This window comes from Oncorhynchus tshawytscha, linkage group LG18, assembly GCF_018296145.1.
Source record: "Oncorhynchus tshawytscha isolate Ot180627B linkage group LG18, Otsh_v2.0, whole genome shotgun sequence".
In the NCBI taxonomy this organism is placed as follows: Eukaryota; Metazoa; Chordata; class Actinopteri; order Salmoniformes; family Salmonidae; genus Oncorhynchus; species Oncorhynchus tshawytscha.
Window position 1 is genome coordinate 21,146,613 of NC_056446.1, and position 14,150 is coordinate 21,160,762.

Genomic DNA, 14,150 nt, shown 5'->3' on the forward strand with positions numbered 1-14,150 from the left:
TAAAACTACAAAATCAGGACGTACCAATTTGAAGTAAGCCAATAAGAACCACTTCTGCAGCCCGCTATTGTTCCTGATATGTTCCATTCACCCCCCCACCCAAAACAAGGTGAATTTACACTGATCCTAATCTAATAACAAAACCCTATTTTTCTGCTCTGTGAAAAGCCTCCACCCAGATATCTGGCGGGCTTAGCACTTCATTAATCGGCCAATCACTTGTACTAAAAAACATGTCCTTTTGAAAACTGAGGCACCCTGGTGAGAGAGAAGGCTGGATGCAAGGGGATCAAAGAAAAAAAAAGTCCTGTAGTAACAAGACACTGTTGAAGCTACTGCTAAATCCTACTAGAAAATCTGTCATGCAGTGACCCTATGGCTATGGACACTTAATAGTTACTTACATATTAACTTATTCGGTACAAAATCTCAAACACTAATAATGACCAACAAACTCTCATAATGTATCAACCATTTAACATTTTAAAGCAATATATTTAACACTGAGAAGTTCCATGCTGTTCATATTCACATAAATAGGCCTACTCTCATTCATCGTCAATAGTTATGTCAATTCATGTTCAGATTGTGTTATGGTTCAAAATCCTGATAATAAAAAATAAAAAAATCTATAATATGTTAAATATATCAGCTTAATATAAAACGTTTGTTAAAATGATTCAGTCAAAATGAAATAAAAGTTCCTTGCCTAATAATACAAAACCTATTTGTAAAAAATAGTTTTTGTATCATCAGACCTTGAGGTCCAGATTTGAAAGGCCCTGGTTCAGTACAAGTAATTTAAGGTGGACACTAACTGCCATGCAACAAGAGTGCCCTCTGTTGGTCAGAGAACCAAAATGCCTTCTATTCTGGCATCCTGGATATTAAAACACAAACTCAGTGGAAATGCATGGCATGGCAGTTTTTCCCAACATTATGCTATAAAAGCAATTTTTGCAAAAAAAAAAAAAAAAAAAAACTGTATTGGTGCTGAATAGTCTTTAGCCAAGGCAGTCCTCATAGGAAAGTCTTAGGAAAGGGGTCAGATTTGGGCATTTCTGACAGAAGGCTTGGCTCCTGAGTGGCTGCCAGCTCTCAGTGGAGCCTTGGCAGAGTTGTCTCAGGAGGCCCGTAACAATTTATTCTCTCCTCCCCTCCTGGAAAGAATCACTGATGGAGCACTATTGAATAAGTGAAAGCAAAGGCTCTACTTGGACCGATCTATTGATATCAGACACATGCTATGCTTGATGAAAGGAGAGAGAAAGGATGCATTTTAGGGGTATTTGAAGGGCCTGTGTTGGATGGTACAGCAATAGATTTGGGGATAAACTCCCCTATGCCATCACCTCAGTTCTGAGACTGGATGCCTCCAGGACTCATGGGAAAAAATCAGAAAGAAGGGGAAGATATTTTAAGTTCAGGGGTTCATCAACAGTTCATCATCTACTGGGCTCTGACAGGATGGGCTGCTGTCTGTCGTCCCATATGACTGGGGGGTTTTACACCCATCTGGTGATGTGGCGGGGGACTCAGGGGACTCGGTTCTAAGCACCCTTGGAAGGTAGACCTGTGGACACAGAGACAGTACCAGTCAAAAGTTTGGACACACCTACTCATTCCAGGGTTTCTTTATTTTTACAATTTTCTACATTGTAGAATAGTGAAAACATCAAAACTATGGTACTGTACATGTGCAGAAGGGAGAGGGGGAAGGGATACCTAGTCAGTTGCACAACTGAATTAATTCAACCAAAATGTGTCTTCCACATTTAACCCAACCCCTCTGAATCAGATGTTTGTGTGGCTGCCTTAAATCAATGTCATCGCCACAGGGGAAGCAGTTGTTGGGGGTTAACTGCCTTGCTCAAGGGCAGAACAGCAGATTTTTCACACCTTGCCGGCTCAATGATTCGAACCAGCAACCTTTCAGTTACTGGCCAAACACTCTTAACCGCTAAGCTATATGCCGCCTAGATTGAGAGACAGAAATAATATACGATATGTTCTGAAACTCTTAAGTTGGCTTTTGTTTCTAGGATTCATATCCTCATTTTTGTGAAAGAACTGGGCAGAACTGGGAGGGGTACCACCATATTGCTTCCCCCCTTCCAAACAGATTTTAACTTCCGTCTATAAATTCATGGTGAAGGAATAAACCTGTTACTGACCATGTTGCTGTCCGCCAATCCATCCAAGGCATCCTCATCCTCCTTCAACTGCAGGTAGAACAGAGACTGTTAGTGTCTAAACACTAACACACGAACACCACACAAACACCACACGAACACCACACGAACACCACACGAACACCACACGAACACCACACGAACACCACACCTTGTAGTTGTGAGGGCTGAGGTACTTGAAGTGTCCGAAGCAGGTGTAGCTGATGCAGATGCAGACAGTTACACACAGGACCACCAGAGTGAAGAGAGATGTGTCCGCCATGAACCCTGACCCAAAAACACATACAGAAGTGTGAGGATACGTTAAAAATGGTGCTTTAACTCGAGCAGGTAACTCCAGGGAAACAGCCAAGTTAGAAGAAGAAGGGACATAAGTAAGCCTCCTATGTATGAGAGCTCCAGTAAACATCCAGGCGTGTGCGTTACCTGTCCGGAGGACGGAGAAGAAATAGAGCCAGATGAGGCAGATGATGGGTGCAGCCAGGGCTTGATTGACAGCTCCCAGGTGCACCTGTCTGTCCAGGCGGGCGGGCAAGTAGGCAAAGTACAGGTTGTGTTTGTCCACTAGATGCTTCAGCATCAGGTACAGCAGACCTGGACACAAGGAGGAGAGGGAATGTAACTTTAGGTCAAGGTCAGCAGTGTGTGTGTGTGTGTGTGTGTGTGTGTGTGTGTGTGTGTGTGTGGGTTGCCCATCACTCACCGAAAGGCACTATGACAGGGCAGGTGATGCTATAAGCCATGATGACAGTGAACACACACAGGGTCCACCCGTACATGGCTCCGTACTCAAACTCATACGCTTGGTTCTGCAGACAGGACAAGGTTAAATCACACATCATCTGAACTTCATCCATGACTACGTAGATAGAAAAGGTCAACATTGAGCTGATCATTCCATACTAACCATGGATGACAGATTGTTGTCTATTTCTGTACTGTATATCTCGATCTGAACTTCCTGTAACGTTGAGCCCTGATTGATACAAGGGCGGAGTCTTAGTCTCACCTGTTTGACATACTTCCTCTCTGCGGCGGAGCGAGCCAGCGCCATGCGGATGGTGTAGAGCAGTAACCCTGGCAACCGCAGCAACTCCATCCCAGAGCCCACCAGGCCCGCCGTGATGACATAATTCACAAAGAACGCCCCCTGGTCAGGCAGGAACACACACCTGAAGGAGGAGGGGGGATATGAGGCAAGGGAGAGAGAACGAGATAGAGAAATGGACACAATAAATGAGATGCTAGTTACTATACACGGACACAGTAAATGAGATGCTAGTTATTATACACGGACACAGTAAATGAGATGCTAGTTATTATACATGGACACAGTAAATGAGATGAAAGATGAAATATAAGTTTTTATTCTTTATTTCACTGTTACTATAACAGAACCTTTGTTATCGACTCAGAACTTAATATATCCAGGGGGTTTTTAAATCAGAAAATAAATAGAAATGGCATTGATAAAATTATTGACACCCTTTACTTAATATTTAGTCGCACAGCCTATGGTCAAAATAACTGCAATCAAGCGCTTCCTATAGCCATCGATGAGCATCCTGCACCTCTGTACTGGCAGTTTGGCTCCCTCTTGTGCAGACTGTTCCAGGTCTCCCAGATTTGAAGGGTGCCGTCTACAAACTGCTGTTTTCAGATCTCTTCACAAGTTTTCAATGAGATTTAGATCTGGACTCATTGCTGGCTACTCCAGAACAGTCCGGCATTTTGTCTTGAACCATTCCTGGGTTATTTTTGAAGTGTGTTTGGGGTCATTGTGCTGCTGTAAGACCCATGACCTTTGACGGAGACCCAGCTTTCTGACACTGCTCTCCAAAATCTCTTGGTATTCTCCAGATTTCATGATGCCATGTACCAGCTGAAGACACCCAGTGACAGAGGAAGCAAAGCAATTCCAAAACATCACTGAACTGCCTCCATGTTTGACTGTAGGGAAGGTGTTCTTTTCTTTGAAGGCTTCATTTGGTTTTCTGTAAACATAGAGATGGTGTGCTTTACCAAAAGCTCTATTTTGGTCTCATCTGTCCACAGGAAATTCTCCCAGAAGGATTTTGGCATGTTCAAGTGTGTTTTGGCAAATTGCAGTCAGGCTTTCTTATGTCTCTCTCTCTGCAGTGGGGTCCTCCTGGGTCTCCTACCATATAACTCCCTTTCATTGAGTTGGCAACGGATGGTGCGAGTTGAAACGATCGTACCTTCTGTCTGAAGGGCAGCTTGAATCTGTGTGGTAGTTGATCGCGGTGCTTTCTCCACCATTCCAACGATCCTTCGGTACAATCTTCCATCAAGTTCTCTCTTGCGGCCACGTCCAGTGCGGCTGGCTACAGCGGCTTGGGCCTTAAACTTCTTGATAACATTACGTACGGTGGAAACAGGAACACCAAGGTCTCTGGTGATGGACTTGTTGCCTTGAGATTGTCCAGGCTTGGCTACAATCTTGTGTCTGACCTCCTCAGATAATCCTCGAGTTTTCTTTCTTCCTCCATGCTCATTGAAGTACACAGTGACACAAAACAGGAGAAGGAGTCCTTTTCTCTGTTCAAACTGGTTGAATGAGTGATGTTTATATTGCAGGCACCAACTCACCACAAGTGAGTTCAATTCCAAAGTAAAGGAGAATCACATGCTTGAAATCTAATTATTTCTAATTAGATTTCTAGAAGGTGCCAATAATATTGTCTGGGCCATTTTAGGACTTCTTTGTAGAATAAGCTAACATTTAGTCAATTATTCAGATTTGTTTTTCAGTTGAACAAAACAAAGGTATACGTGTGGATACCAAAATGTGTTTTAATTTCAACCGTTTTCTGTATTTGGAAAAAAGTCCAAGGGCGACAATATTATTTGGCCACGACTGTACATGGACACAGTAAATGAGATACTAGTTATTATACATGGACACAGTAAATGAGAAACTAGTTATTGGGAGAGAAAGAGAGGCAAGTCAGAGGCATAGATAAAAGTGTATCACTCACTCAAACCTTAGCTTCCCATCAGCCAGAAACTCTTTGTCAAACAGCCAGCGGAAGAACACAGCCAGACTGTGGTTAGAAAAGAGAGCCAATCACATAAGATGAATGTAGTACAATTACAGAAACATGATTTTATATTTCATTGATTATCTGGATTGATCATTAAGTGATCAGGGTGGGGTAATTAATTACCTGGTGAGTCCAAGAGAGGGCAGGATCAGAACCATGAACAGGAGGAAGATGTACAGCTTGTGCATCATAATCAACTGCTCCCTGGACCTACAGTACATAGATAACACTGGTGGAAAAAGTACCCAACTTTCATACTTGAATAAAAGTAAAGATACCGTAAAAGAAAATGACTCAAGTGAAAATCATCCAGTAAAATACTACTTGAGTAAAAGTCTAAAAGTATTTGGTTTTACTTAAATATGAAAAGTAAAAACATAAAATCATTTAATATTCCTTATATTAAGAAAAAACAGACGACACCATTTTTTTATTTTATTTTAATTTTATGGATGGTCAGGTGCATAGTTCAACACTCAGATAATTTACAAAAAAGGCATTTGTGTTTAGTGAGTCTGCCAGATCAGAGGCAGTAGGGATGACCAGGGATGTTCTCTTGATAAGTGTGTGAATTAGACCATTTTCCTGTGCTGCTAAGCATTCAAAATGTAAGGAGTTCTTTTGGGTGTCAGAGAAAATGTAAGGAGTAAAAAGTACATCATTTTCCTTAGGAATGTAGTGAAGTAAAAGTTAACAAAAATACTAATATTAAAGTACAGATACCCCCAAAAATGGCTTAAGTAGTACTTTAAAGTATTTGTACAGATACAGTATGTCAGTGAAGTTACTGGGTGTGTGTACCTGTTCCAGTGGCACTCTCCCAGAGTTGAGTAGTACACTATGGTGGGCAGCAGGGCAGAGAAGGACCACAGAAGCAGAGTGGGGAAAAACTGACTGACCACAGCACTCTGTCTCACACACACACACACACATACAAACAAAGACATTACATGGTAGCATACAAATCAAAACTAATTGAATACACAGCAAATGGCTCCCAAGTGGCACAGCGGCTTCTCAATGCTAGAGGTGTCACTACAGACCCGGGTTCGATCCCGGGCTGTATCACAACCGGCCTTGATCGGGAGTCCATTAGTGCAGCGCACAATTGGCCTAGCTTCGTCCGGGTTAGGCTGAGGTAGGCAGTCATTGTAAAATAAGAACTAGTTCTTAACGGACTTGCCTAGTTAAATAAAGGTTAAATGAGCACCAGCATTCCTCTGGCCTCGCCACACCAGCATTCCTCTGGCCTCACCAACCAACCAAATACAGTTATATTCTATTTTATTCTAGTAGATGGTGACTGACTCACGTTGAGGTAGTAGATGGGCTTGGTGACGTTGAACTTGTCCATGGTGCTGATGATGATGGAGGGAGTGGTGAGGAAGGTGAGGAGGAAGAAGAGGAAGAAGTTGAGCAGCAGGCATCGGACCCACCAGCGGAAGCCCTGCACTGAAAGGTTGTCCCTGGGACAGAGAGAGAGAGGTATGGAGGGAGGAGAGAGAGGTATGAAGGGAGGAGAGAGAGGAGAAAACAGAGCAAAAAAAAACAGGAAGAGAGGTTATTTTCAACATGATAGAATATACTGTACCATTGTTCTCAAACAGCACACTGTAGGTTAGGTTATAGGGGGACTCACCAGTACACATTTCTGGGATGAGGGGCATAATCAACCCTCCAGTTCCTCACTTTCAGAGTCGCGCTACAAGACGAAGGCTGGGGCTCTCGGCCACACCCACACCTCACTGCACTGTCCCCATTTCCACAGTCCAGGGCGTTGAAGTCCTTCAGAATGCTGAGGGGAGTGAGTGACAGCTGTCAATCATCATGTTTACATAACCCAAGACAGTGGATACATCAACCAATATTGTTTCCACTAATGATGGTACAGTCATCAATTCCATGTTAATTTTCCTGTTGGGTCGGAACAAAAGCCTGCACTCCCTGAAGCTCTCTAGAGCTGGGGATGGTGAGAGACGAAATCTAAGGTTGGAGAATCATTTCTATCATTATCATCAATATGACACTTAGCCCCTCACCAGCCCCAGAGATGAGAAACTCACTATGTGGCCATTGCCTCAGACTGCAGAGTGACGAAGACCATCCCTAGAGGGTGCTGTGGCACAAGCTCTTTCTGCGTCCTCACCTCCTCCAACAGACCTGCCGCTTGACCACGGAAGTACTCTATGGCATCTACCTAGAGCCACAGAAAACATACATACATAACATACATTGGGGCAAAAAAGTATTTAGTCAGCCACCAATTGTGCAAGTTCTCCCACTTAAAAAGATGAGAGAGGCCTGTAATTTTCATCACAGGTACACTTCAACTATGACAGACATTAAAAATCCTACAATGTGATTTTCAGGATTTTTTTTCCTCATTTTGTCTGTCATAGTTGAAGTGTACCTATGATGAAAATTACAGGCCTCTCTCATCTTTTTAAGTGGGAGAACTTTCATTGGTGGCTGACTAAATACTTTTTTGCCCCACTGTATATACACTGCTCAAAAAACTAAAGAGAACACTAAAACACATCCTAGGTCTGAATGAATGAATTATTTTTATGAAATACTTTTTTCTTTACATAGTTGAATGTGCTGACAACAAAATCACACAAAAATTATCAATGGAAATCAAATTTATCAACCCATGGAGGTCTGGATTTGGAGTCACACTCAAAATTAAAGTGGAAAACCACACTACAGGCTGATCCAACTTTGATGTAATGTCCTTAAAACAAGTCAAAATGAGGCTCAGTAGTGTGTGTGGCCTCCACGTGCCTGTATGACCTCCCTACAACGTCTGGGCATGCTCCTGATGTGGTGGCGGATGGTCTCCTGAGGGATCTCCTCCCAGACCTGGACTAAAGCATCCGCCAACTCCTGGACAGTCTGTGGTGCAACGTGGCGTTGGTGGATGGAGCGAGACATGATGTCCTAGATGTGCTCAATTGGATTCAGGTCTGGGGAACTGGCGGGCCAGTCCATAGCATCAATACTTTCCTCTTGCAGGAACTGCTGACACACTCCAGCCACATGAGGTCTAGCATTGTCTTGCATTAGGAGGAACCCAGGGCCAACCGCACCAGCATATGGTCTCACAAGGGGTCTGAGGATCTCATCTCGGTAACTAATGGCAGTCAGGCTACCTCTGGTGAGCACATGGAGGGCTGTGCAGCCCCCCAAAGAAATGCCACCCCACACCATGACTGACCCACCGCCAAACCGGTCATGCTGGAGTATGTTACAGGCAGCAAAACTTTCTCCACGGCGTCTCCAGACTGTCACGTCTGTCACATGTGCTCAGTGTGAACCTGCTTTCATCTGTGAAGAGCACAAGGCGCCAGTGGCGAATTTGCCACTCTTGGTGTTCTCTGGCAAATGCCAAACGTCCTGCACGGTGTTGGGCTGTAAACACAACACCCACCTGTGGACGTCGGGCCCTCATACCACCCTCATGGAGTCTGTTTCTGACCGTTTGAGCAGACACATGCACATTTGTGGCCTGCTGGAGGTCATTTTGCAGGGCTCTGGCAGTGCTCCTCCTGCTCCTCCTTGCACAAAGGCAGAGGTAGCGGTCCTGCTGCTGGGTTGTTGCCCTTCTACGGCCTCCTCCATGTCTCCTGATGTACTGGCCTGTCTCCTGGTAGCGCCTCCATGCTCTGGACACTACGCTGACAGACACAGCAAACCTTCTTGCCACAGCTCGCATTGATGTGCCATCCTGGATGAGCTGCACTACCTGAGCCACTTGTGTGGGTTGTAGACTCCGTCTCATGCTACCACTAGAGTGAAAGCACCGCCAGCATTCAAGTGACCAAAACATCAGCCAGGACGCATAGGAACTGAGAAGTGGTCTGTAGTCACCACCTGCAGAACCACTCCTTTATTGGGGGTGTCTTGCTAATTGCCTATAATTTCCACCTGTTGTCTATTCCATTTGCACAACAGCATGTGAAATTTATTGTCAATCAGTGTTGCTTCCTAAGTGGACAGTTTGATTTCACAGAAGTGTGATTGACTTGGAGTTACATTGTGTTGTTTAAGTGTTCCCTTAATTTTTTTGAGCAGTGTGTATATATATATATATATATAAACACAGACACACATTCTGTATCACTCACCTGGACAAAGCATAATATCACATTACAGTCAAGAAAACATACACAAATAGTACCTTAGGAACAACAAAGAGAGTATCATCTTTGTGAAATGCCTGACACGATGCTCCACAGTCACTCACTACAAGCCCCATCAGACTGAAACACCCATCTGGATACACCGACCGAATCTCACTGCTCCTAACACAGCCCAGATCCCGCAACCCCTCTCCTGGCTTTCTCTTGGTATTGTCCCTCTCACCTCCTGACAGTTGCGGGTGCGGCAGCAGCAGAGGTGACCACATAGACGGGGGTTGATCACCTCCCTCTCGCCCCCTCGCTGAAGTACCCGCTCGTAGTAGTGCAGGTTCTTCTCTGCTCGCTTCCTGAGAGACAGAAAACAACAGGATTTAGTGTCAACGAAAGTTAGGGAAGGATCATTCAGTCAATCCAGACTGCTATATCTGACTACATGTCAGATCAGAAAGAACTACATGCTATGCATTTCTTTAGCGTGGCGTTACCGTGGCAGCTTGACGTTACTAGGGCAGCGTGACTTTACTTGGCTATCGTGATGTTACCAGGGCAGCATGACGTTACTTGGCTAGTGTGACGTTACCAGGGCAGCGTGGCGTTACCAGGGCAGCGTGACGTTACCAGGGCAGCGTGACGTTACCGTGGCAGCGTGACGTTACCAGGGCAGCGTGGCAGCGTACATAACCAGAGCAGCGTGGCGTTACCAGGGCAGCCAGGGCAGCGTAACATAACCAGAGCAGCGTGGCGTTACCAGGGCAGCGTGGCAGCGTAACATAACCAGAGCAGCGTGGCGTTACCAGGGCAGCGTGGCGTTACCAGGGCAGCGTGGCGTTACCAGGGCAGCGTAACATAACCAGAGCAGCGTGGCGTTACCAGGGCAGCGTGGCAGCGTAACATAACCAGAGCAGCGTGGCGTTACCAGGGCAGCGTGGCGTTACCAGGGCAGCGTGGCGTTACCAGGGCAGCGTGGCAGCGTGACGTTACCAGGGCAGCGTGGCAGCATGACGTTACCAGGGCTGCGTGACGTTACCAGGGCAGCGTGACGTTACCAGCGCAGCGTGACGTTACCAGCGCAGCGTGACGTTACCAGGGCAGCGTGACGTTACCAGGGCAGCGTGACGTTACCAGGGCAGTTTGCCAAAGCACCGACCTTTCCTTGTCCAGGTGCATCAGCTGGGCCACATCATATGTCAAGTGCACTTCACACACACGGCAGGTAGGGTAGGCCTCACTACAGAACAGGCAAGGGGGAGAATAGAGGTGAGGATAAGGCACAGGGTCTAAATATATACAGGTACATGTATGTCCAATGTTCATCCTTGTAAGCCATTGTCTGCCCATTCAGGCAAGTTATCACTAGTCAAACTGAATCACTTTTATTACCATGGTGAAGACAAAGACACTACAGGTGTGGGTGTATGTTCAGAAGACAGGGTTAGTGGGTGAGTGTGGACCCCCCATGTTGGGAGAATGGTGCGGTCCAGTCTACTTACGTAAAGTGGGTCCTGATGTCCTCTTCACTGGCTTCTTTGGGGATGGAAGACGCAAACAGGGTGTTTCTGGTCTACGGGGGCAGCAAAGCATACTCATCAGTATCAGTAATAACTACTAGTGAGGGGATGAACTGTTGGTTTTGTGACAGATGGAACAGAGGAACTGACCAGCCCTCTGCCCATGCCCTTCATCTGGGAGGTGTGTCGCCTCAGCAGTAACACTGTCAAGATCAGGTAGATGACTGCAAACACTGTGTGTATCCACAGCAGGTTATTACTGAGGAAATCATAAAAAACAAACGGTTACCTAAAGCATTAAGGAAGCATTATATTGGAAGTTCATATTATATACAATGAAAGAACCACACCTACATACAGACACATGCATGCACGAACACACACTTACTCCTTCTGAAGATTACCCACAGTAGTCCTTCCGAAGTTGTATGGGTCATTTCCTTCAAAAAATAACATATCACACTTAAATTTCCTGAGACTGTTAAAACATGTAATTATAGCACGATAAGAGGACTGACAGCAATGTTGTTGTTGATTACAATGTTGAAAGAGTAAATGTAAAAGAACTCTGCAATAGTTATGCTTCAGTCAGTGGTAAGTAACACCATTGTGTTGAAAGAGATTAACTTTCACTGCCACACATCGGTGGTAGGTAATGTCGTACAAAAGAGGATGTTTATACTCTCGGTGTCGCTCCGGCAAAAGTGAGACATAGCAACGAAACAATGTTGTGTGTACAGCGTGATTAGCATGGCAGTGTTATGTTAAACACTGTTTATACATCTGTTGTGTGTGAGTAAAGTTTGAGTTGTTGTAAGTAATGTCGTTGTTACATTTATAATGAAGCACTGCCTGGCAGTGTTGTGTTTGGGTTCACATTGCATTGTGAGAGTGTAATACAGTGAGGTTCTTATACAGTCATATTGAGAGTTTTGAAACAATGTTGTGTGGACAGGGTGGCGTTTGCATTATATTAGTGTTGTGTTGACATGGTGGTGTTTGCATTATATTAGCGTTTGTGTTGACATGGTGTGTCACACCCACCTAGCAGGTTACCAGACAGGTTGACAGGCAAGATGACAGTCACGGAGATGACGGTAACCAGCACCAGGAGGGTGATCAGGTGACGCTGGAAGGACAGGTAGTGGACAGCGTCGATCCCACAACGCGCCTTCACCATCTCCTCACTGGAAAAAGAAACACAAATTTGAGGGTGCAACCTCAACATACGAAAACAATGACAGCCCCGCCCGCCCCAACCACCCACAGAAAGAGAGAGAGCAAGAATACTCACTCCATTCTGATGATGTAGGGGAGCCATGAGCAGCATCCCTAGAGAGGAAAAAGAAAGATAAAGATGACTATTAGATGGAGTTGATGATGGTGATGATTACAACATCTCCCTCACCAATTCGTGCTCCGGCTCCTCCACGTTGGACACACAGGACGACATTCTCCCATAGCGGCGGTGTGATGTCTCACTGAACCTGAAACACAGACGGCTAAGGTCATCATCATTGGGACAGGGCAGGCAGGTCGAGGTCAATAGGACACTTATCTCTATAGACAATTAATTCAACTATTGGCAGGCAGTAACACCCACTGCAGAATTATTTGTAGTCATATGCCTTTAGGTAGGTGTGTTTATATTGTTTTTCTCAGGTTTCAACAGGAAATTATACTGTTTGATGTCATAACGGACCCTTCCCTGTCAGAGATCAGCGCCAGACGGCCATAGTCCCACAGCTTCCTCCTGATGACGGAGAAGAGGATCAGCAACGCCTGAGACAAGTACACCACAACAGAATGAGGAAATGGCTTGATGTGTGTGCATGTGTTGTGTAACGCTATCCTATTAGGGTTTGGAATCACCCTTATGTGGTCATATGAGTTTCAGTATGAGTGTCAGTTGATGCAACACACACACACACACACACACACACACACACACACACACACACCAAGAAGAAGCTGAAGTCCAGCAGCAGTACAACAGGCACGCCTCCAAAGTTGTTTCCCTTGAGGACGGTGCTTTCTGTGGAGCTGAAACAACTGCTATTGTCCACATGATGTGCACTGCCATTTTTCACCAGCCCCCACCAAGTGGACATCACAGCAGCTGTATAAAAAACATTGTTCATATCAAGATTGTATCACAATGTGACATGTTACAATGTGTCAGTTCAACGAAATGATAGACAAGTATTGGAGACTGAGCATTACATTACAAATACAACATTTATTTTTATTTTTTATCAGTGACAGCAATATTTTGTATCTCTGAAATTAGGTTAAGTATATATCATCTCATTGACAGTGTGTCACGCGGGTCAATCCCTGAACAGCTGTTAGCTTCACGTAATGTTTGCTAGCACGTAGTTAGCTAACTAGCTATACATTGCAATTACTTCCCTGTTATAACTTAGACATAAACACATGATAAAAAATAGTTTGAGACAGCGAAAAGTTGACACATCCCTCAAACGCAAGCTAAACCAGTGCATATAGTCTAGTGGTTGCTAAAACAAGTGGCAACATTAACTTCCGCATTTCATTGTTTTTGTCTCGTCTCCAAATGTTACAACACGATTTAAAATGCATCAACCTGATTTGGCAAGACTTCTGAAGACAAACATACCTGGGACAGCCTCTGATACCCGAAATTACGGGGACAAAACTTTTAGCGGTAATAACACAGATAGGAACAACAAGGTTATGGTCACTGGAACTTCTTCTACAGGATTTGGTTGGCGGATCGGATCGAACTTTTAAATGCCTACACCGCCTCCTACTGTACTGGAGTGTGAGCCCAGTCATGGCCTACTTACTTACTTTAAACCGATCTGCTCCTGCACCATGCCAACGGCCTGGGAGAATGGGACAGCACCCCTCAACACATCCTGTAACTCTTCTGGAGTCAAATCTTGTATACCCTAAAACTTCTCTGCAGCTGCCACTACAACCTCGATTTTCTGTGATTTACGTTACAGTTGATAACCATTGCTATGAACGCTAAGAAGCCAACCTTACTGAAGCATAAATCATCCGTTGCCCTATCCCTCGGTGCTGGCACACATTTACTACTCACTGGGATCCACTCAGGATCCCTTGACTCATCCCCCTCTACTTTCTTCACTGCCTCAGCATATGACACCTTCTGCACTACTCTGACTCTGGCCACTTCAACCTGCCTCTCTCACACTGAACCCCTTCCAATCCCCAGCAACATGAGCACCCCTACAG

General features: G+C 44.9%; 1 protein-coding gene across 2 annotated transcripts; it reads right to left on the reverse strand.

Moving 5' to 3' along the window:
- Positions 1-460: 460 nt before the first annotated feature.
- Positions 461-13,664, reverse strand: tmem63a (transmembrane protein 63A). Of its 2 annotated transcripts, none has more exons than XM_042300813.1 (23): positions 13,546-13,664; positions 12,869-13,026; positions 12,610-12,660; positions 12,316-12,394; positions 12,202-12,239; positions 11,952-12,094; positions 11,296-11,347; positions 11,058-11,166; positions 10,890-10,960; positions 10,547-10,627; positions 9,623-9,746; positions 7,321-7,454; positions 6,897-7,052; positions 6,570-6,723; positions 6,059-6,165; positions 5,381-5,467; positions 5,192-5,257; positions 3,202-3,364; positions 2,896-3,001; positions 2,619-2,786; positions 2,344-2,459; positions 2,175-2,222; positions 461-1,573 (listed from the first exon to the last, which is right to left on the reverse strand). In XM_042300813.1, exons 2-23 carry the CDS (start codon positions 12,988-12,990, stop codon positions 1,424-1,426), a joined length of 2,325 nt encoding a protein of 774 aa, XP_042156747.1. In that variant the 5' UTR covers positions 12,991-13,026; positions 13,546-13,664; the 3' UTR covers positions 461-1,423. The 2 variants fall into 2 exon arrangements, with proteins under 2 accessions (XP_042156747.1, XP_042156746.1); XM_042300812.1 differs by having other exon boundaries at positions 12,610-12,689.
- Between the last annotated feature and the right edge of the window lie 486 nt (positions 13,665-14,150).